At 61.2% G+C, this 22,029-nt stretch overlaps 1 protein-coding gene across 4 annotated transcripts in view; it reads right to left on the bottom strand.

Annotated features, from left to right (window-relative positions):
- The window catches only part of KCNQ2 (potassium voltage-gated channel subfamily Q member 2), a 49,501-nt gene that overhangs the window by 22,941 nt on the left and 4,531 nt on the right, over positions 1–22,029 (bottom strand). For all 4 annotated transcript variants that reach the window (XM_032605660.1, XM_032605662.1, XM_032605664.1 and 1 more), the window contains exons 2-7: positions 12,023–12,113; positions 11,065–11,191; positions 10,630–10,805; positions 9,126–9,251; positions 5,191–5,301; positions 4,433–4,528 (exon numbers count right to left, since the gene is read on the bottom strand). In XM_032605660.1, coding sequence (XP_032461551.1) covers positions 4,433–4,528; positions 5,191–5,301; positions 9,126–9,251; positions 10,630–10,805; positions 11,065–11,191; positions 12,023–12,113 — 727 coding nt within the window. The remainder of the gene's footprint in view (positions 1–4,432; positions 4,529–5,190; positions 5,302–9,125; positions 9,252–10,629; positions 10,806–11,064; positions 11,192–12,022; positions 12,114–22,029) is intronic.

The raw sequence follows: 22,029 nt of genomic DNA, 5'->3' as shown, positions 1-22,029 counted from the left end.
CCCTCCTGGTGGATGTGAAGCGCTTTTGATTCGCATTTCGTTCATGAAGAATGATGTTGAACATTTTTTTTTTTTTTTTTTTTTTGCGGTACGCGGGCCTCTCACCGTTGTGGCCTCTCCCGTTGCAGAGCACAGGCTCCGGACGTGCAGGCTCAGCGGCCATGGCTCACGGGCCCAGCCGCTCCGCGGCATGTGGGATCCTCCCGGACCGGGGCACGAACCCGTGTCCCCTGCATTGGCAGGCGGACTCTCAACCCCTGCACCACCAGGGAAGCCCCTGAACATCTTTTAATGTTCTTATTAGCCATCTGTGCACCTGCTTTGGGGAGATGTCTACTTAAATCCTCTGCCCATTTCTTAACTGGGTTGTGTGTCTGTTTGCTGCTGGGCTGTATGAGTCCTTCATATATCAGACCCGTATCAGATATATGATTTGCAAATATTTTCTCCCATTCTGTGGGTTGTCTTTTCACTCTCTAAAGAGACGCTATGAATGGTGTCCTCTAACGCATGGAGGTTTTTAATTTTGCTAAAGTCTTATTTATTTTTTCTTTTATTGCTGTGCTTTTGGTGTCATATCTAAGAAACCAAAGTCATAGAGATTTACATCCATAATTTCAACTAAGAATTTTAGTTTTAGCTCTTACATTTAGGTTTTTAATCCATTTAGAGTTAATTTTGTATTGGTGTGAGGTAAGGGTCAAACTTCACTCCTTTAAAAATGGGTCTCCAGTATCCCAGAACCACCGTCAAAGAGACTGTCCTTTCCTCATTGGATAGATGTGGCACCCAACTATTGAGACTTGTTTTGGCCCAACCCATGGTCTATCCTGGGGAACGTTCCACGTGCACTTGAGAAGGATGTGTCCTCTGTGGTTGGTGACACACGTCTAATGACAGATGTCTGCAGGTCTAGCTGCGTCGTGGTTTGTTCAAGTCCTCTGTCTCCTTAGGATCTTTTGTCTGGTTTTTCTACCCTTTTTTTTTCCTTATGTATTTATTTTCGGCTGCATTGGGTCTTCATTGCTGCCTGCGGGCTTTCTCTAGTTGCAGCGAACAGGAGCTACTCTTCATTGTGGTGGCTTCTCTTTGTTGTGGGGCATGGGCTCTAAGCGCATGGGCTTCAGTAGTTGTGGCACTCAGGCTCAGTAGCTGTGGCTCGTGGGCTCTAGAGCACAGGCTCAGTAGTTGTGATGCATGGGCTTAGTTGCTCCATGGCATGTGGGATCTTCCCAGACCAGGGCTCAAACCCGTGTCCCCTGCCTTGGCAGGTGAATTCTTAACCACTGTGCCACCAGGGAAATACCTTTCTACCCATTTTGAAAGTGAGGTATTGAATTCTCCAGGTATTACTGTAGAAATGTCTATTTCATCCTTTAATTCTGTCAGTTTTTGCTTCATATATTTTTAGGACTCTGTTGTTAGTATATAAATGCTTATGATTGTTAATCATCTTTATAAATTGACTCTTATCAATACCTAACAGCCTTCTTTGTCTTGACTTGTCTATTTTGTCTGATACAAGTGTGGCCAACCCAGCTCTAGGTCACTGTTTACATGGAATATCTTTTTCCATTCTTTCACTTTCAGTGTATTGTCGTCTTTGGATCTAGTACAGTTGGATAGATTTTTATCCATTCCTCCAATCTCTACCTTTTAATTGGGGAGTTTAATCCATTTACATTTAAAGTAATTACTTATAAGGAAGGACTTGCTTCTGCTGATTTTTTGTTTCTCAATTCCTCCCTTATTGCCTTCTGCAGAGTTTCATTTTTTCCTAGTTATTATTGAGTCCCTTCTCTTTTCCTTTTCTGGTATTTTTTAGTTGTTTTCTTAAGGGCTACCTTGGGATTATGATTAATTCCATCTTAAATTTGTAACAATCTAGTTTGAATTAACACCAACTCAGCTTCAATAGTGAACAGAGACTCTGCTCTTGCGTGGTCCGCCCCCTTTATGTTGTAACTGTTACAAATTACACCCTCTACATTGTGTGCCCAGAAATACAGATTTATGATTATTGCTTCATGCCTTTGTCTTTTAACTCATATAAGGGAAAAAATGAGTTACAAATCAAAAATATAATACTACTCGCTTTCACATTTACCTGTGTAGTTAACTTTACCAGTGTCTGTGTGGCTTGAGTTACTGCCCAGGGTCCTTTCACTTCCGTCTGAAGAGCCCTCTCCAGCATTTCTTGTAGGGCAGGTCTATTAGCTACAAACTCCCTCAGCTTTTGTTTTTATGGGAATGCTGTTATTTCTCTTTTGAAGCATAATTTTGCCAGACCAGAATTCTGGGTCGACAGTTTTTCCTTTGCAGACTTTAAACACGTCATCCCACTGGCCCCCGTGGTTTCTGATGAGAAATCGGCAGTTACCCTCACTGAGGACCCTTGGGCACCAAGAGTCCTTTCTCTCCTGCTGCTTCCAAGACTCCCCCTGTCTGTGGGCTTCAACAGTTTGATCATAATGAGCCCTGGTGTGAATCTCTTTGACTTTATACTACTTGGATGTACAGATTCATGTCTTTCATCAAATCTGGGAAGTTTTCAGCCTTATTTTTTCAGGTGTTCTTTTTGCCCAACCCCTCTTCTCTTTCTGGGGCTCCCATTATGCAAATATTGGTACATTAGATGGTATCCCACAGGTCTCATGGGCTCTGCTCATTTTTCTTCACTTGTTCTCTTTCTGCTCCTCAGACTGAGTAACTTCATCTCACCTGTCTTCAAGTCTGCCGATTCTTCCTTCTGCCTGCTCAGATCTGCTGCTGAACCCTCTAGTGCATTTTTCATTTCAGTTATTGTACTCTTCAGCTCCAGAATTTCTATCTGTTTCCTTTGTATTATTTCTATCTCTATGGACAGTCTCTATTTGGTGAGACATCATTCTTCTGATTTCCTTTAGTTCATTTCCATGGATTCCTTTAGTCTTTTGTGCGTATTTAAACAGCTAATTGAAAGTCTCTGTCTAGTAAATCAAACATCAGGGCTTCTTCAGGGACAGTTTCTATTACTTTTTTTTTTTTTTTCCCTGTGACTGGATCACACTTTCTTGTTTCTTTGCATGCCTCACAATTTTTTGTTGAAAACTAGACATTCTGAGTATTGTAATGTGGTACCTCTGGAAGTCAGATTCCTCCCCATCCCCGGAGTTTGTTGCTGCTGCTTGTTGTTGATTGTAGTAGTTTGTTAAGTGACTTTTCTAAGCTATTCCATAAACGCTGTATTCTTCGTTGTGTGTGGTCACTGAAGTGTGCTCCCTTAGCTCAGTGGTCAGATGGTGACTTGACAGACGTTCCCTTAAACCCAAAGAACCAAAGAGGAAGCAAATGCTCTCAGCCTCTGCACACCGGCCCTGTGTTGGGGCACTCCTCCAACATCTGAGAAGGTCACTTACAGCTCTGCCTTAGCCATCACTTCCTGCTTGCACGGAGTCTAAAGATCAGCCTGAAGTGAGCAATTAGTGTCTTCTCCCGTCACTTCTGAGCCTGCATCCAGCACTGGGCATGTGTGTGCCTCCTAGATCCCCCGGTGTATGGGGGTCCTTCCCAAGCCCTAATTCTTCCACGTCTCCTTCCCAAACCTCCGAGCTTCTCAGAGAGGAGGGGCAGAGGGTAGGTGCTGCGTGTTCAGGCCACGCTCCTTCCCTGTGCTACTCAAACCTCTGAACCACATGTAGTGCTGTGACTTTATTGTCAATAGTGGGTGGGACTGGGGGGCATTTTTGTTCTTCTTCACACCCTTTTGCATTTAAAAGAAGTAGCCATTTGAAGTTCTTATGGTGAAAGACACATGCATACATACATACACAAAAGTAGGCTGCACCCAGGGCAAGACCACATCTTTAAAAAAGAAATGCACTTGAGGGGCCAGGGCAGTGTCCAGCAAGCAGTAAAGACCAGTCAACTCCAAAGGTCCACTGGGTCCCCTGGGGTCTGGGAGGGGCTGCAGGAATGCTGGGTCCATCGGGCAGCCTGTGCTAGGGCCCACACTCTCAGGATGGCTCATGGAGCACTACTGGAGGCCGAGTGGCCACTGTGACCCCCAGTGATGGGGTGGGCATTGTGAGCTGGGGCAGCACAGACATTGCTCTGGCACCTACCTGCGTGGGGAATCTCTGAACCCTGATTCCACAAGTGCAGGATGGGTGTCAGTGCTGTGAAGGGACACCTCGGGGGCACCTGTGACAGCCTGGCCCAGGACCCAGGGCCCACAGAACGCTGGCCAGCACCCGCCTTGCTGCTGCCTGTGCTGTAGCTGCCAGACAGCTGAGGGCATCTAGGCCGGCTCTCAGCACAGACTCGAATTCCCCAACAGGGAGACAGACGCCAAGCAGGGCTCCACTCCAACACCGTGGGCCCAGGCCAGGGGTTCTGCCCATCTACATGGAGGTCCACGTGGCACTGCATGTGGGGGGCCACCTGGACTCACCTGGATCAGGCCTGCCGCAGGGTTTCGCCTCTTCTCAAAGTGCTTCTGACGATGCTGTTCTTGAACTTTCAGGGCAAAGCCAGACCCCAAAATGCCCTGCAAATCACTGGGGTCAGACGATGCCCCAGGGACCACAGCCCCACACAGTTCCTCAGGGTCAGACCATGTCCGGGGGACCGCACCCCTACCCCACCCTTGCCTGCACACTTCTGGCTCCACCTTCCTGCCTCCTCAGCCCCCAGTGCCAGGAAACAGGCTGGGGGGAAAGACTTGGATTTGGGGTAAAGGGAATTTCAGGCTTACAGGAGCCTGGCAGGGCCCACTCTGAACACATCTCGGCCCAGAGATTAATCCTCCTCCCCAATTTGTCCACACTGGAGTGAGTGGAGGGGTGTGGTCCGGGGTCCCAGAGAAGGGCCACCAGGAGAGCAGCATCGCCAGCCCCGCCCCCACAGCTGTGGGTAGAGGGTTAACAGGGCCCTTGCCTCTTCTGAAGGAGACCTGATGGAGCTGTGTCACCATACAGCACCGCTCCTGGTCACAAGGACCCGACTGGCCAATCCCACAAGGCTGGGAGGCGCTGACGGTGACCCACAGACACGGGTCAGAAGGTACAGCCTGGGGCGGCACATCCACCCCTGGGGGCTGTGGACCTGCTGGGAGCCCTGCCCCTGCCCCACATGGCCCCGAGGGCAGCTGTGGTCACCAGGGGAGCCCAGACCCCGTCCCCAGCAAAGGCAGGAAGGGGCAGGACTCACAGCAGGAAGAGCGAAGAAGGAGACGCCAATGAGGGTAAAGGTTGCCGCCAGGAGCCTCCCGTTCCAGGTCTGGGGGTACTTGTCCCCGTAGCCAATGGTTGTCAGGGTGATCTGCGGACAGCAGGCCCCGTCACTCAGCCAGGCCGGACGGTGGCCGCCTGGAGGCCCGCGACCCGAGCCAGACCCTCCTCCTGAGGCCTCAGGGCAGCTGGACAGAACCCCCGCCATGCCACCTTCCCAGGGCCCGAGAGGCCAGGGTCACTGTTGGCTGCCCTTCCCCGCTCAACGATCACATCCACTCTCCGAACCTCTGCTCCTTCCCTGTGGGCTGGGAGTGGGGGTCAGCCAGGGGCCAAGAGGCTAGGAGAGAGCCAGGGGCCTGAGAGGTGACAGTGCCGGGGGACCTTCCAGGGACGCGGAGAGGGTCGTGTGGGCCCTTCGGAGGGTGGCTTGCAAGCTGAGGCCAGGAGAGCGGGAGGGGCCGGGGGTGGGGCTGGAGGAGGCGACAGGAGGGGCAAGACTGGAGAAGGAAAAGGCCCCTCCCCAGGGTGTGGCAGGCAGGGCCGCGTGTTTAGAATTGCTCTGCAGTGGGAAGCTGGCAAGGAGGAAGTGGGGCCCGGACGGGCCTTCCCAGGAGCCCAGATGAAGGGGCCATTTTCAGGTAGCTCCCACAAAACCTGCCAAAGTGGAGGCTCAGGCCTGGTGTGCAGGACCACCAAGGCCACACACACAGGCAGGTTCGGAGGCTCAGGACAGACCACGTGGCCGGCTGTGCTGGGAGGTGGGCCCAGGCGGGCCCTGAGAGGGGAGGTCTTAGCCAAACAGCGGGAGGGGCCGAGGTGTGAGCAGGAGAGGGGACTGGGCGTCGGCGGCCCTGGCCAGGCGGCGGACAGGAGCAGAGCTTGCTCCTTGCGGGACTCGGACAGCAGGGTCAACTGGCCCCCGCGCCAGAGGCATGGACATCTCTCACCATCCACCCACCGTCCACCCCGGGAATCCATCCCCCGGACTCTGGGGTCACGCAGAGAGTCCACCCAAAGCCCATTGTGCAGTCTGAGGAAAGTCTGCAAAACGGGGCTGAATAATCATGGCTTCGCCAGCAGGGACTTCTGTGCCGGTCACCTGTGAAATCACAGCCAAGGCATTCGGGCCTGCATAGAAGGTTCTGGGAAGGCGCCAGCGAGCTGGGAGTAGGTAACAGGGAGCTGGGTGGAGCGAGAAGGACACTCGCTTCTCACCAGAAACCTCCCGGTGATTGGGCTCCTCTATTCGACTGCTTTCAACAGAAACTAAACACATTTTAAAGACGTCAAATACTTAAAATCACGACCCCCCCCAAAAAAAACCTTGGCAGTGCAAAAGGAAAGGCTGTGAAAGGACACAAGCCGAGGGTGAGGGCAGCGAACCGGGCAAGACAGAGGCCGATGCGGGCCTGACTCAGGGCCAGGAGGTGGGGAGAAACCCAAGGGCTCTCGGGGCTCAAGGAGAGGCCCCCAGACCTGGCGCTGATGTAGGCACAGGGCGTGCAGGGCAGGACGGCGAGTCTGTGCCAGGGCACCCGCACCCGCCCCAGGACTGCACACCCATGTCCTCTCCACGCCAGCGAACACTGGAGCAGCGAGAGGGGAGACGCTTCCCCTCCTGCCCACCCACCAGCAGCTGAGCCTGTACCCCCCACGCCTGGCCCTACTCTTGGGGACCCCAGAGCTGGTCAGAAAGCCTCCCACGGGGCAAAGACTTCCTAAAAATTCCGTTATCCCCAGACAGAGAGAAGAAGAAAGTGTATCCCTAAAACAAAGAGTCTCGAAAACGAGACCAAAATCACAGAGTCAGGTGGAAGACACCTCCCAGGATGTAGGCAAAGGGATGAGGAATCTAGACAGGACACATTCCATGGTCCAGCGGTCTCACCAGTGGCCTCGGAGCCCCGGGAAGAAGGGAAGGAGGGAGCTGGAACTTTTGAAGCCGCAAAGGGCACCAGCCTCCTGGAAGGAAGCCCCCCACTCCACAGGGCCCACGTTCCAGAAGAGCGTCAGGGAGGGAGGGGCCTGGCCGCCAGCGGGAGCGTGGAATTGGGGCACCTTCAGACACGCACATCTCACAAAAACTTCTTCCCTCAGAAGATTGTGACCTCCAAACCGAGGGCAGACTGGGGGTGGTGCTGGCAGACTCGGCACTCGGGGGCCCAGCATTCGAGGGGGGCCCAGCCCTCAGGGGTCAGCATTCACGGCCGGCGCTCGGGGGGCTGGCTTGAGCGCGCTGCAGTGGGGGGACTCCCCCGACGCCAGTGAGGCCCCTCTGAGGACCCCAGGCCCACAGAGCAGAAGAAAGGGGGGCTCGGGCAGGACGCTTTCCGAGGACAGGGAGGCGGAGGGAGCTAATCGCACCCTAGCACAGAACAAAGTGAGCCTCTGAAGTCTAAAGTTCACAGGGGAGGGAACTCCCTGGAGGGTCAGTGGTTACAACTCAGCGCTCTCACTGCCGAGGGCCTGGGTTCAATCCCCGGTCGGAGGGCTAAGATCCCGAGAGCCGCGAGGCGCGGCCTAAAATAAAGTAAAACTAGAGCTCACAGAGGAAACCCCGTGTAGGTGGAGAATATGCAGATGGGTTCCCCGTCTCCGGGGGGGAGGGGGGCGGCAAAAGGGGGGGATGGGAGCGGGGGCACGTTCTCACTGTAAACTCAGGCACTATTTGGCGTGTTTAAGGCTTTGATTCAGTTCTTAAAGATGGGGAGGCCCCCCGGAGGGCCTGGGCAGGGCAGGCCGAGAGAGCGGCCAGGCCCGGGCTGTCCGCTCAGAGGCCGGACGCACAGCGGCTGTGGGCTCTGATGCGCGGCTCCCGGTGCCGGGCCTCAACTCCCCTCTCCTGCCGAGCCCCACCCTGGCCAGGCTCCCGCTTCCCACGTGGTCACTAGAGGGACACAGACTCCGGGCCTCGTGGCAATTAACACGAGAACTACAAGTGAATTGCTTTCCAGCTTAAAGGCCGGGAGAAAGCAGGCATCCCTCTTGCCGGCGACTGGATTTGCAGCATCTGGCCCAGGTCACGTGGTCCTCGTTTTCGGAACTGGGTCTGGGGTCCCAGGAGACAATGGGCTCAAACCTCCCACGGGACCCTCCACCGACCCCCGGCCCAGTGCCCTTGGGCTGAGTGTCCAGGAAGAGCTCACAAAGGAGGGCACTCTGGCCCCCCTGCCTGGGGACGTCGTGGAAACGGGGAGGGGCCAGGCCGAGGTCCATTCAGCCCGCGGGGCCCAGCCTGGTCTCCAGAGGGCACACTCCGAGAACGCGGGGCATCGCCACTCAGCGCAGGAGGGCCCTGCAGAGGGTGGCCCGGGAAGGCTTTTCTCAGAAGAGGCCACTTGCACCCGGTGACAGGAGGGGGGCCCTCGAGGGGCTCAGGAGGTGTGTGGCCGTGAGCATGGGCTGAAAATCCACCAGCTCCGGACCCACCCTGGGCGGGGGCAGCCTGGGAGGTCGAGCTGGGAGAGCCAGGGTGTCCATTTCCCCCTTTTCAAACTCTCCTGCCCATCAACAGGACCGCAGGACCCCCCTCCGCCCATCACAGAGGTTACACAGGTGGTCAGTGAGGAAGGAGGGAAGGCGACTGGCCATGGCTAGGCACAGGCTCCCTGAGGCCAGGCCCCTCTCCACCCCACACAGACCGGCACATCCCCTGCCACCACCCCGCCTGGGCCGCCACATCCACGTGGCATCACCGTCAGTAGTGGCCAGCGAGAGGCCCCAGAGAGACGTCTCTGGCCCGGTCAGCCAGGGAGAGCTGTGCGTCTCCTGTCCAGGCCCAGGGGTCAGGGGCACACCCCGGAGTGGCGAGCAGGGGAGGGCAGACAATGCGCAGGAGGGACCCCGAGGAAGGCCACACCCAGTGAGCGTGTCCTCAGTGAAGGGCAACGGCCCCAGCGGCTGGGCACTCACCAGGCCCCACCAGAGCGCGTCCGCGTAGGTATCAAAGTGATCGTTCTCCCCCTTCTCCGCCAAGTACACCAGAAACGAGGCCAGGATGAGGCAGAGGAAGCCGATGTACCAGGCAGTGACCAGCTCCTGAAAGAGGCACATCACAGCCGCTGGGCCAGCGTCCAGCCCGACTCTCCCCCGGGAGCACGAGGCCCCGCCTGCCGGGAGGTTTGCTGGGCGCTGCATCCCCTGGGCTTCAGCGGGTGGGCACCCCTCCCGAGAGCCGGCCGCAGAGCCCCAGCAGCCCCGATGCCGGGGCAGGCAGGAGGGGGAGCGCGCCAGCCCCGGGTGGTCCCACACCTGTGCACCTCACCCCTGGAGGACGGTGGGTAGGGACGGCTCAGCGCCGCATCCACCCAGGAAGGGAGTGTCCCCAGGCGGCCGTCAGCCCGTCAGGCTGGAGAATCTTGGGCTGCTGGGACCCTACCCCAGCTTGCCTGAGCCTGGGGGAGACACCCCGACTGAATGCCCTCCCTGGGGGTCCAGCACCCCAGCCCCCTGGGGGGCCACCACCCTCTCTGTCCTGCCAGCCAAACCCCAGCCTCTGGGCTCAGACAGGAAGGGTAGTGGGGAAGGGACTCTTGGGCCAATAAGCCCACCCACAAGAAGACAGCCTCTTGGCAGAGCCTGCCAGGGCGGGGTCTGGGCGGGCAGGGCCCCTGGCAACACAGGGACAGGATCTGGACGGGACATGGGGCTGCAGCCCCCTTGCGGGTCCCACGGCCAGCGGCCACAGCAAGCCTCAGCCTAAATGGGCAGGAGCCTGGGTGCCGGGGGGCAGGGGCCTGGGTGCTGGGGGGCAGGGGCCTGGGTGCCGGGGGGCAGGGGCCTGGGTGCCGGGGGGCAGGGGCCTGGGTGCTGGGGGGCAGAAGCCTGGGTGCCGGGGGGCAGGGGCCTGGGTGCCGGGGGGCAGGAGCCTGGGTGCCGGGGGGCAGAAGCCTGGGTGCCGGGGGGCAGGGGCCTGGGTGCCGGGGGGCAGGAGCCTGGGTGCCGGGGGGCAGAAGCCTGGGTGCCGGGGGACAGGGGCCTGGGTGCCGGGGGGCAGGGGCCTGGGTGCCGGGGGGCAGGGGCCTGGGTGCTGGGGGGCAGAAGCCTGGGTGCCGGGGGGCAGGGGCCTGGGTGCCGGGGGGCAGGGGCCTGGGTGCCGGGGGGCAGAAGCCTGGGTGCCGGGGGGCAGGGGCCTGGGTGCCGGGGGGCAGGAGCCTGGGTGCCGGGGGGCAGAAGCCTGGGTGCCGGGGGACAGGGGCCTGGGTGCCGGGGGGCAGGGGCCTGGGTGCCGGGGGGCAGGGGCCTGGGTGCCGGGGGGCAGGGGGTGCTGATCCGGCACAGCCCCCCAACCAAGGAGCGAGCCGGCTCCGGGGCCCAGAGGGACCAGACCTGGCAGACAAGCTGGAGAGAGGAGGAAGACGGTCAAGTCATGGGAAGACGCCCGGAAGAAACGAGGGGCTGGGTCCTGCCTGCTCACCTTGCTGTGCGCGTAGACCACGGAGCCCAGCAGCTTCCAGGTGCCGCCGCGCCGGTCCATACGGATCATGCGCAGGATCTGCAGGAAGCGCAGGCTGCGCAGCGCCGACGTGGCGAAGACGTTGCCCTGGGAGCCGGCGGCCAGCACGGCGATGGACGCGATGAGCACCATGACGTCTGCGGGGACAGCGGGGGAGCTTGGGCCGGCCCCCTGCCGCGCAAGGGCAGCCCCCCACCGGGGCCCCGGGAGGACGGACAGACGGAAGCACACAAAGTGCTGGCGTGGGCCTGGCTCCACTGTCCGCCCAGCCAGGTCCTGCCCTGGGCACGGCCGCCCGACACCATGGGCTCTGACGCCAAGAGGGCAGGGGACGAGAAACTTCCAGAAGGAGCCGATCCTGCAGCCCTGCCTGCCCCCACCTGCAGCGGGCCTCACCGATCACACAGAAGGGCTTCCGCGCAAACTTGAGCCGCCCTCTCCAGCCGCGGTACCGGCAGCAGCAGCCCGCAGCCCAGATCCGCACGAAGTACTCCACGCCGAACACCACGATGGTCACGATCTCCTGCAGGGGAAGCCACAGCTGAGCCACTGCCGGCTCAGCTGGCGGGGGGTGGGGAGAGTGCTGTGCAGCTGGTGTGCGGGTGGGGACCCCGTCCTGTGCAGCTGGTGGGAGTGGGGACCCCGTCCTGTGCAGCCGGTGGGAGTGGGGACCCCGTCCTGTGCAGCTGGTGTGCGGGTGGGGACCCAGAGGGCAGGGTCTCAGGTAACTGCCAAGGGGGCGGGGCTCCCATGCCCAGGGGCGGGGCTCCCATGCCCAGGGCAGCCCCAGGACACAGCGCAGGGCGGGCAGGGGTGGAGGGCTCCCCAGAGGTGCGTCAGCTTCCCTGGGGCCCCATACAACCTCCATCACCAACAGCAACACAGAAATTACCTGTGGTTGCCATGGCGCCTGCCCCACAGATCACGGGGTTGCTGTGAGCTTCCCAACCCCCAGCCCACGCCCACATCTGCCAGGGAACACCCCACACTATGGGGTGGAGGGGGCCCCCGGGGCCCTCAGGCTCTAGTGAGAACAGAAGGCGGGAAAGGGGGTGGGGACGGGGGCACTGTGACGACACAGGGAGAGGCCAGCCTAGGCTGGAGGGTAACAAGGTGCTGGGGGTGTTCGGGGGAGGGGCGGGTGGGGGCTGAGGATGCGGCAGCATCACCAACGTGAGGGGGAAGCTGGGAGGGACCCAAAGGCTACCAGGAAGAGCAGGGGCCATGGGTGCCTGGAGGACGGGGGTCCCTGCCGGTGGGCGTCTGGGAGATCAGACCAAGGGGACCGGGGACAGGCTGCCGCCCACGGGCTCCGCCGCCATCAGGCCCGTCTGCGCCGACCCGCGGGACCCACCAGGATGTAGAGCGCGCCCTCCGAGCTCTTCTCGTACTCCTTGATGGTGGAGAACACAGACAGCACGAGGCAGGAGAAGACGAGCAGGAACCTGGGGGCCAGAGCAGAAGGCGGTCAGCCAGGCCAGGCAGCCAGCCGGCGCGGAAGGCACAGGGCAGGGCAGGGGCACGCGGCAGCCCAGGGCTCCACGGTGATGCCTGGGCCCAGCGGCTCTGCAGGACGCCCACCACACTCCCCCCGCCGCCCCCACCAATGTCCCTCGCCAACGTCCAACGTCCCTCTCAGAGGGACCACAAACGGGGGACACTGCCTTCCGTGCCGCTGGGCAAACAAGAAATGAGTGAACCGCACAGCCCGTGCCCACGCAGGGCAGCCCGTACGCAGTCACCCCTCTCCTCATCCACAGCTGTTTCCTCACCAGGCCCCGAAGTAGACACTTCCTGTCTCCCGGCTCACACCAGCCTCACACACACCGTCCCAGCGACCTTGGCCGCCGGACCTGTGTCTGCAGGCGGTGCTGGCGGGGGCACTAACGGAGCCGGGAGCCGATGGGCAGCAGGTGTCCCGCCAGAGCAGACAGTGCGGGGCTGGGGTCCCAGGGAGCAGAGCCCCTGAGGGCTGAGGACAGCGTCCAGGCCTCCTGAGGCACAGAGCACCTGGTACGGAAAGCTGGGCGGGGACCCCACACCACGCCCCTCCCACTTCATCACCACTGGGACACCCCCATCACCCCAAGGAGTCGAGACCACCATCCTCCGTGGTAGTAGTGGAGGAGGGGAGATGAGACCCTTCAGAGCCAAAGCCGCAGGGTCCAACCTCAGCCGGGCCACAGCAACAGTGACTCGGGCCCTACCCCGCCCAGCCCAGCCTGCGTCACGGAGCGGCGGCCCCGCCCATGTGCCCCAGAGGTCTGACAGCCAGGCCCAGAGAGGCGCAGACCCACCTCCACATGCAGCCCCCCCCCAGAGCGTGGCCCCGAGGATGTCTCCGGACGTGCCCCCAGCTCCAGGGCGGAGGCGCTACGGGGCGGATAACGGAGGCCGCTGGCGCAGACAAAACGCGCGCGGGGAAACGGTCACGTTTCAAAACCTCAATTAATTTCCTTTGCTCATTAGCCAATTTATTCAATTAGCTGAGCCCTGGGGGAAAAAATGTCCAGATGTCTCATGTGCCTTATACTCGTAATTCTCTGCCTGCGGTGGGAAGGAGCCCACATGCCCAGAGAGGATCTGCCAGGGTCAGAGGAGATCCCAGGGTGGTGAGTCAGGACCCCGGGGCCTGGGCAGTGGGAGAGACTGGCAGGATCCCCAGCTCAGCTCAGCACTGGACGCGGGAGCCGGGGGGACGCATAGCATGGTGGGCTTCCCTGTGGAGGTGTTCACAACGCTGCAGGATGAAGAGCTGGTGGGGCCAACAGGGAAGGGAAAGTGTTCCTGGCAGAGGGAAGGGCAAGTGGACTGGCGCCAGGAGGGGGTCGGGGGGGGGGGGGTCGGGGGAGACAGTGTGTCCAGGACCCAGCAGCGGGCAAGTCTGACCAGACTGGAGATCGGGGCCCCGGGATGCCTGACGCCATCGTCACCTGTCAGGGAGACTGAGTCCAGGGCTGCGCCCACAAAGGGCAGCTCCTCGTGCTTTATAAAAACATTCCTCTAAAGAATTTAAACAGGAAAGACCCAGGTCCCAAGGTGACCAGGCCCTCTCAGCCCAGCCTCCCCAGGGCGCTCCGACCAGCACCTCGGAACCTTCCAGAATGGCCAGGGTACGCTGCACGAAGCGCGGCCCTTTCCAGCAGGCAGCCGCCAGGCTGTCGGGAGCCCCACCAGCAGTTCAGGAGACAAAGCTGCGGCCCAGCCCCAGGAAGTGCCAGTGACATTCCAAGTTTTGTTTTTGATGTTTTGGGACAGATGGCCGCAGATGGCACCGCCTGGGGTGTGCAGGGGATGCAGCAGGATGGACACTCCAGAAAGAGGCCAGCACACCCACATGACAAGGAGGAAGGAGAGGCAGCAGCAGACTCCCACGCGCAGCGGGCACCCCAGCCATGCCTCCAGGTGCAGGCAGGGCCCCCGCAGATCAAGAAAGGGACAACACCAAAGGGCAGTGATGTCCCCCACCCCTTGGCCACTCACAGGTAGCCACGATGGGGAAAAGGCACTTACTTCCAGGTCCCCTCCTGTCTGCGGGTAAGCCTGTGAGCGGCGACCACCCCTGCCCAGCACACAGCCGCATCCTGGGCCCGGAGACCTCCGAAGCCCACGCCCATCCAGCGAGGCTGGAGGGGGCTCCGCCTCTGGCCTCGTGGTCCCAGGCACAGCATCCTCCATTACAGGGGACACTTCCCTGGGGCCCAGCCCCGGGGAGCCAGGGGGTGGGGGGGCCAGCCCTCCCGCAGAACGACGCAGGTGATCACCCCCAGCCCTGAGGCCCATCGCAGGGCCGCCCGCTGCGGTTAAGCTGGGGCCCTGGGCACCGGGGCATCCTGGAGACCCTGGGGAGTCTGAGCCAGGCGGGGGCCTTCCTTCCCAAAGACCTCTCTTGCCTCGGTGACCCGGGTTCTGGCTCCTGGCAGGCTCATGGAAGCTGCCAGCTGTGGATCTAAGGGACTCCCCTTCTCCCCTCTCCTCCTCTGGAGAGGCATCGGGGAGGTGCAGGGTGGACGCCGCCGCACCACTGGGAGGCCCCGGGAGGCAAGCTGTGTGCTTAGCACCGACCCCCAGGCCCCAGAGGACGTGGTGGCTAGTAGCTGGGTCCGCTTCCTCCCCAGATGGGATCGGTGAGCAGTTCTACCCGCCCCCAGGCTGGGAGACCCGTCCCCCTGCTGCAAGGTTCAGCTCGACGGCCAGCACCATCCTGTACATCTCCCCAGCACCGGACCGAGGCCCCAGGGCCCTGGGGGAGGGGAGCTCTCATGCCCTCCAGCCTGGGAACTGTCCAGGCTGCAGGAAGAGAAAGGAGGGGAGGCAGGAGGCGGCTCCAAAGGCAGAACATGGCGGCTAATTATGATAATGAATTCATCGTCGTCGGGATGCTTCCCTGGCAGCGGTTGCCAAGGAGACGAGCAGCTCAAGCAGCTGGTCCCCAGCCCCAGGTTCCAGGAGCTGTGACGGGGGCCAAGCGGAGCGGCAGGCCAGCCAGGGACCTCAGACCTTGCTCACCTGGGCAGGGGGGAGGTAGGCCACCTGGAGAGTGAGCATCAGACAGAGCGGCCACGTCCCAGATGCACAACCAGGCCCGCACCACCCAGTTCACGAGTGGCCACGAGGTGGGGCGGGCCCCAGCACTGCAGGACCCACAGCAGCAGGAGAGACCTCAGCCAGACATCAGGAGGGACTTCCACAGCCTGAGCTCTGGGCAGAGATGGACCCCTCTTTTGAAACAGGTGGAGGCACGGCAGGGTCCTCAGTGTAGGGATTCTGACGCGTGGAGAGACAGGCAGGGCAGGCGGGAGGGACTGAGGGTGGTGGAGGCTTGGGCATTGGCCAGGGGAGCCCCCCAGTCAGGGCCTGACAACACCCCTCGAGGAGGTCAGCCCACCCACAGCCGTGCCGCAGGTCCTGGGTGCACACGTGTGCGTTCTGCCTGCCCTGCACTCTCGGGAGGGGGCAGCCGCCACCCCCAGAGGGAGACCCCACTGCTTTCGGCCCTCCCCTCCCCCCCTCCCCCCCCATCTCACTGCAGGGAATACTTCTTTTCCGGAAAACGTGACAAAGTCTCTGCCACCTCATTCCCACGTCTGGTTCCCACTGTTGGGAGGGCACCAGGGTGGGTGCCATGGTGCTGGCCCACAGCCCAGACTCCCTCGCTCCCTTCAAAGACTAAGTTGGGAGATGACTGGGATTATTCATCTCATTTTACATATTTAGTGAAATACACCTTTTATAAGCGAATGGCAGGGTTGGGAGGAAAGGAAGTCGTGTTATCAGCACCCCACTTGCTCACCCCCAGCCCCTGGCTGGCAGAGCTGGGAGGGAAGGATGGGGAGGGGTCCCTGACATCAAGCACCACCCCCCAGGCTACAATTCAGCAATGCACCAGGCAGGCGACAACCCAGCAGATTGGAAGAAGATGAGAAAACGGAGATGAGAAAACGGAGGCTGTGATGCAGCGAGCACCCCTTCCACTGGCGGGGTCTCCCCAGGATAACGTCCATCCCGATAAGGCCGGGTGGCCCGGGAGCCCAGGAGAGGACGGGGGAGGAGCCGCCAGCGTGAGGCCCAAGCTCCCGCACCGGGTCCCCGGGGAACCTCCCGCTGCCTCGTCCATCAGGACTGCAGTTGGCGCCGCAGCCCGGAATCTAATTTCACCCTTAATGAACTGCTCTGCCTCCAGTACCTGGGGCCACTGCCAGTCTCTGGGCGACAGGAAGCCTGGACTCCTGACGGCTGCTCCGGGTGCAAACAAGCCAGCCGCGAGGAATCGCTCTGAGATCCCGCCGCAGCCGGAGGGAGTGGGAGGCCGCGTGCAGACCCTACCCTGGAAACGAGCCCCGCCCACAGGGCCGCCCACCCAGGCCCACTGCAGTCCCGCCAGGCCCCCGTACACGGCAAGTAAGTGCTCAGTAAACGCCTCAGACCTGACAGGCCCCAACCCAGGAAGTCCCAGACCCTGGGAAGGTCCAGCTCCGGCCTTGGCGTTTGAGGCCTCCCTTGAATTAAATTAAATTGAATAATTGCACGTTCTGTGGATTTCACATCAATTAAAGAAAAAACCAGAAACAGGCCAGGGTGTCAGGGACTGAAGCAGAGGGTGAGGCCCATCCGCCCGTCTGTGCCCAGGCAAGCCCTCCCCACCCGTGCCTCAGCTCCCCTCTGCGCCCTCCCCACCCGTGCCTCAGCTCCCCTCTGCGCCAGCACAGATTTGGGCGGGGGAGCCTACCCCTCTGCCCACACTGCTCCCCACACCCCCTGCCGCCAGGGGACCTGACCCCGTCCTTCAAGGAAGGACACTGCTCTGAGGCTTTTGGGGGGCAAGGAGGGCCCCAGCCTCCCCCTGGGACGCCTTAGCATCCACACGTGGGGAGCAGGCAGCCGCTGGCTGGGTGATTTCCTGTGCTGTGGGGCGGGGGTCCCCCTCCAGGTGTGTTTTCTTCCACGGTCCACACTGAGCTCTGTCCTTGTAAGTCCTGGTCTCCCCTGGCCCCGGCTCACTTCTGGGGGTCCCCGTCTTGGGGTGCGCCCCCCGGGCCTGCCACACACACACCCAGCACAGCCACCGTTGGGGTCCCTCGAGTGCCAGGCTCTGTCCAGGGAGCTGGCCTGACGAAACGGTCAGCATGGCTGACCCCCGGCCCTGCGGGTCCCGTAGCCCCAGCCATGCGGACGCCTGTGCAGGAGCGGGGTGAGGAGGGGAGGGGTCCCCCGCGGGAGGCACTGCCGTGGACAGGCCTCTGAGGTCAGGGCCCAGGGCAAATACCATCTTTCGGGGGAGAGGTGCTCCCCCCGCCACGAGGGGTCAGTCTGGACCACCCCGGGCATCTGACATCCCCTTCGTGAGCACAGGAGCCCATGCAGGCGCTCAGGGTACCCCCACACCAGGGCCCCTCACAGACCCGCCTCCCCAGGTCGACGGCACGGCCAGGCCTGCTCCCCCGGACTCTTCCTGAACACCCTCCAAGCGGCTCTCGGGCTGGCCCACTCCCCCCGTGCCCCACGGGTCATAGCTCAGTGGTCCCCTAAAAACACTCCTGGTGTTCTGCCGGCCTCCATCTGCACACCTCCAGCGGCAGGACCTCGTTTTAACAAGCCCCCTCCCGGACCAGCCCTGGTCCTGACCCCGGGGGGCCACCAGGCACGTGCTTGCCTGGGTCCTTCTCCAGGCCAGAGGCGCCGTCTGCTCCCCAGCCGGAAGCCACCGAGGGCGTAGGGTGAGGGATCAGTGACAGGGCCACCTCGTTCTCCCCCGACCCCAGGGGCACCAGGAGCCCTGATGACAGAGACAAAGCCCAACACTCGTCCAGCAGAGACTTGTCTGAGTCCACGGGAAAATCCCCACCACACACGGTTAGCACGAAGGAGGACGACAGCCTGAATCCGATCTCCTTTAAGAAACGCAGAGACAGGCACAGATGCTCGGAAGGCAATCGGGAAAGACAAACGCTCCTCCTCAGCTTTTCTGCATCTTCTCCATTTCCTACGGTGGACGTGTGTAATTTTCATAATCAGAAGAGGTAATGGACCATAACCAAGTGTTTCTCTAAGAGGCCGCCAGCCCCTCTCACTCAGACCACGCAGTGCTGTCTGCCCACCACCTGGCCTGAAACACTGGATTTCCGTCCACACGATATTAATTCAGCTCTCAGCTAATCAAACCGCACAAAGCGGAGAGGACCGTCTTGGAGAACGTTGACCAAGGAGGAAAGAGCTCTGTGAGCACAAAAGGCTGAATCGGGAGGCGGAAGCAAGCGGCCATGCGCCTGCCCCAAGTGCCTCGTCCGCAGGCCAGCCAGTGATGGGCCAATCTCCCCACTTTCCATGTCCCGCACGGAGCTCACTCGGAGAGACGGCCGTGGGCTCGTGATCAGGACCGCGGCCAGCGCCCGGCATGGCGGTCCTGCCTCGGCTCACCCGGGTCACCCCTGCCAGAGGCTGAGCTCCAAATGCTCTCACTTCCTGTGCCTCCGGGTGAAAGTCGAACCCCGGGTCAGGCCCTGCCCTCCTGCTGGAGGGCCCGTCCCGGTGCTGCCACCACATCCCATCAAGGCTTGGCCTCCAGGGAGAACAGACTTCTAAACGCCAGTCGACCCAGCCAGGCCCGGCAGGACTGGCAGCCCTGCTCAGAGCCCTGCTCCCAGGAACAGAAATGGATCGGCAGGTGCTCGCCCAGGCTCCTCCCACTTCCACATCCCACTCCCCCCCCACCCCCGCTTCCTCCCCCAAAGCCTGGAATCCCAGGAGAAACTGGCCTTTTCCTCAGACAGACCCTTCAAATATTTTTTTCCAAGCCTAAATGTGAAAGCAAACTCAAAAGTTCTAAGCTCTCTAGTCAGGTCAAGACTGAGGCTCCAGGGAAGGAAGGGGCGGACCAGACAGGACCTGGAGGAGGGAGGGGCCTGGGCAGGGGCACACACAGCAGACAGCCAGGAACAACCTGGGAGCTGAGACCTGTCCCCACAACAGACGATGAAGGAATCTCTGGAGACGCTGTTTCCAACGAGTCCGAGTAGGACTTTCTGGAACAAACGCGGTTCTGTACATTTACAAAATATTCCAGGGGGCTTCCCTGGTGGCGCAGTGGCTGAGACTCCACGCTCCCAATGCAGGGGGCCCGGGCTCAGTCCCTGGCCAGGGAACTAGATCCCACATGCACGCTGCAACTAAGAGTTCGCAACTAAGGAGCCCACGTGCTGCGACTAAGACCCGGCACAACCAAATAAACAAATAAATAAATATTTTTAAAAATTATCCCGGGTAATCTGAAGACATTAAAGACCTAATTTTACTCGAGCCGGGTAGCCGGCAGAGCCTAAGGACACTCAGCTCTGAGTACATCCTGGAGATGAAGGTCAGACTCAGGGCTGGCGGTTGGAACACACCCACCCTCACGTCTCAACCAAGTGAACCCAACACGGCCTCTGCGAGGAGCTGCCAGAAGAGGCCCGCCCGCTCCAGCGCACCCTCCCTTGGGCCGATCCCAGCTGCTGGGCAGTGGGACCAAGGCTCTGGGCCGCCGGTGGCCGAGAAGAGGCGAGAGCCCCCTCGTGGGCGGGCACCCGGGCGGGCACCCGCCCCAGGCCAGGGGTCTCCCCACCGTCCTTGGGGCTGCTGGAGAAGGCGCAGCCCTCACCCAGCCTCTGCCGGGCTTGAGCACCGCTGGCCCCGCTCACCAGCGCGCGCTCGCCTGCGCCCCACCCCACGGCGTCAGGACACCTGGTAGAAGTCCTGCCGCTGTCCCTGTTCTCCTTTTGGCAGGCACCATCCTGCCCGTTCCCCAGGGAACCCCCTTTGCGTGACGGAACCCTCACTTGCCAAACCCAGGCCTTCACAGTAGGGAACTCTGGGGCCTGCATGCCCCGGGGCTCTGGCTGGGCTGTGGATGAAGCCACCCAAACACACTAGGGCAAACTGAGGAATGTGGGCCCTGCACCCCCACTGGGAGGCATGCAGGCCCCAGAGCTGCCCACCCAGGGGCTGCAAGACCCAGGCATCCCCAGCCCTGCTTCCTCCTGGATGAATTAAAAGCTTGGTGCAGCCCAGCTTCAGACAACAAAGACCAGCCCTCTCCCTAACTCCAGACCGTTTGCAAAACAGCACCTGGACCACCTCCCCCCAACTCCGGCCATGGCTGTCTTAATTCACACGAGGAACAGACAGGCTTTAGAAATAGTCATCTCTCTGCCCTGACCCCTCCTGCACGCACCCTCCTCACCAAGAGGGGTTTTGGGGGTTCACCGCCACCCCACCAGCTGCCAGGGGAGCAAGCTGGGAGCGGTCATCGGGCCACGGCCGCCTGCAGAACAGTGGAAAGAGGGCCTGGGGGCGGGGGCAGCTGCGTCAAACCCTCCCCTCAGCATGGAAGGCAGAGTCCCTGGGGGACAACCTCGGGGCTGCACGCCCCTCTTCTTTCTACCTCGGATCTCACCAAGCTGGCCCGGGCTTGCTGGCCGGCTGCCCCACAGCTGGGAGGGAACTGCATGGCACAGATGAGGCCCGTTTCCCGATGCCGCAGAGCTGTCAGCAAACCGCTGTTGGAAAGCACAGCCGGGCACCAGCCTTCAGAAGGGAGTGGCTGTGCTAGAAGGAGTCTCCCATGCTCTGGGGCAGCGCCAGGAGATGGGCTCAGCCTGGCGGCCCACGTGACACTAAGTCACCACACGACAGCTTAGGAGGGCGTGCAGCTCATCAGGACGCAGCCCGTGTGGAAACCTGGGGTCCCCTTTACGATCTGGGGGTCCATTGGTACAACCCGCTCGCAATGGTCCTTCTCAAGCCAAAACCGTTCTGGCCTCTATGCTCGGAGGCCCAGGGCGCTGGGACCATTCAGCCGTGGAAGGAAGACCTCTCCCAATACCCAGGCAGCTGTAGAACAGTGAGGTCCTTTAGGAAAACGGCCAGTCCTCCTGGACAAACACAGCTTCAGACGGGGGCCCCGTGTCTAATCACGCGGCCACGTTCACAGCAGCCCCAAACCCCTCCATCCAGGCGCAGTCACTGGCCGACGGGACTGAGAACACCCCCGGGCCGCGCTGAGGGCGGATGGCGCAGGGTGCTGTCCCGGACGCGCCCACCTCCCTCCGCCTGGTCTTCCTCCTTGCTGAGTGACAGACAAGGCGGCCAGGACCCCGTGAACGTCACCCGCTCCGGGCACTGTGCTGGGTGATTCACAGGAGACAAGCACAGAACGGTGTCCCCACGTCACAGATGAGGGGACACAGGGCCCAAGGCAGGATTCCCCGCCAGGCCCACGCAGAGCCCACGGTCCCCACGGCTCACCACCCTCTGCCCACGCGCGCCCCCTGAACCATCACTGGTTATAACCTCACACCACACCTGACGGGGGCGTGGGGGTGACGAGGTGACGTCTGTGACTAAGGCACGTACCCCGCGATCTCCATGCAGGAAAGACCCTCCATTTACACTTGAGAACGTTTCAAATGACCCGCCTACGAGGTAACCCAGGCAGCACGGTTTATAATGAGGCTACCGGACACAGGCCAATGTCTCTCACAAGCCCTGGCTCAGGAAGGTGCAGAAGGCTGCAGCCCAGGGCGACCCAGCACCGTGAGCCCCAGGCCTGGCCCCCAGCCCCACCCCACTCCCGTCCCCACAAGGAAAGGGTCACAAGCCCACAGTGCCTGCAGCACGTCCCGCCCTGTTGTGCCGAGCGGAGGTGCGGCCCTCCGCGGGGTCCCCCACCACCATCCTGGCCCTCAGCACCTTCCACGAGAGGCCCCAGAGAACTCTCAGTCCTCTGGAGCCTGTCCCTTCTCCAGGGCATTCAGAACGCAGCTCCCGGGGGTGGGGGCAGCCTGGCGGGCTCGCCAGGACGGACTCAGGACGCCTGTGAGCGGT

The sequence above is a fragment of the Phocoena sinus genome, chromosome 15 (assembly GCF_008692025.1).
Source record: "Phocoena sinus isolate mPhoSin1 chromosome 15, mPhoSin1.pri, whole genome shotgun sequence".
NCBI classification, from domain to species: domain Eukaryota; kingdom Metazoa; phylum Chordata; class Mammalia; order Artiodactyla; family Phocoenidae; genus Phocoena; species Phocoena sinus.
The sequence above is the reverse complement of the archived record's forward strand: the minus strand, read 5'-3'. Positions and strand labels throughout refer to the sequence as shown.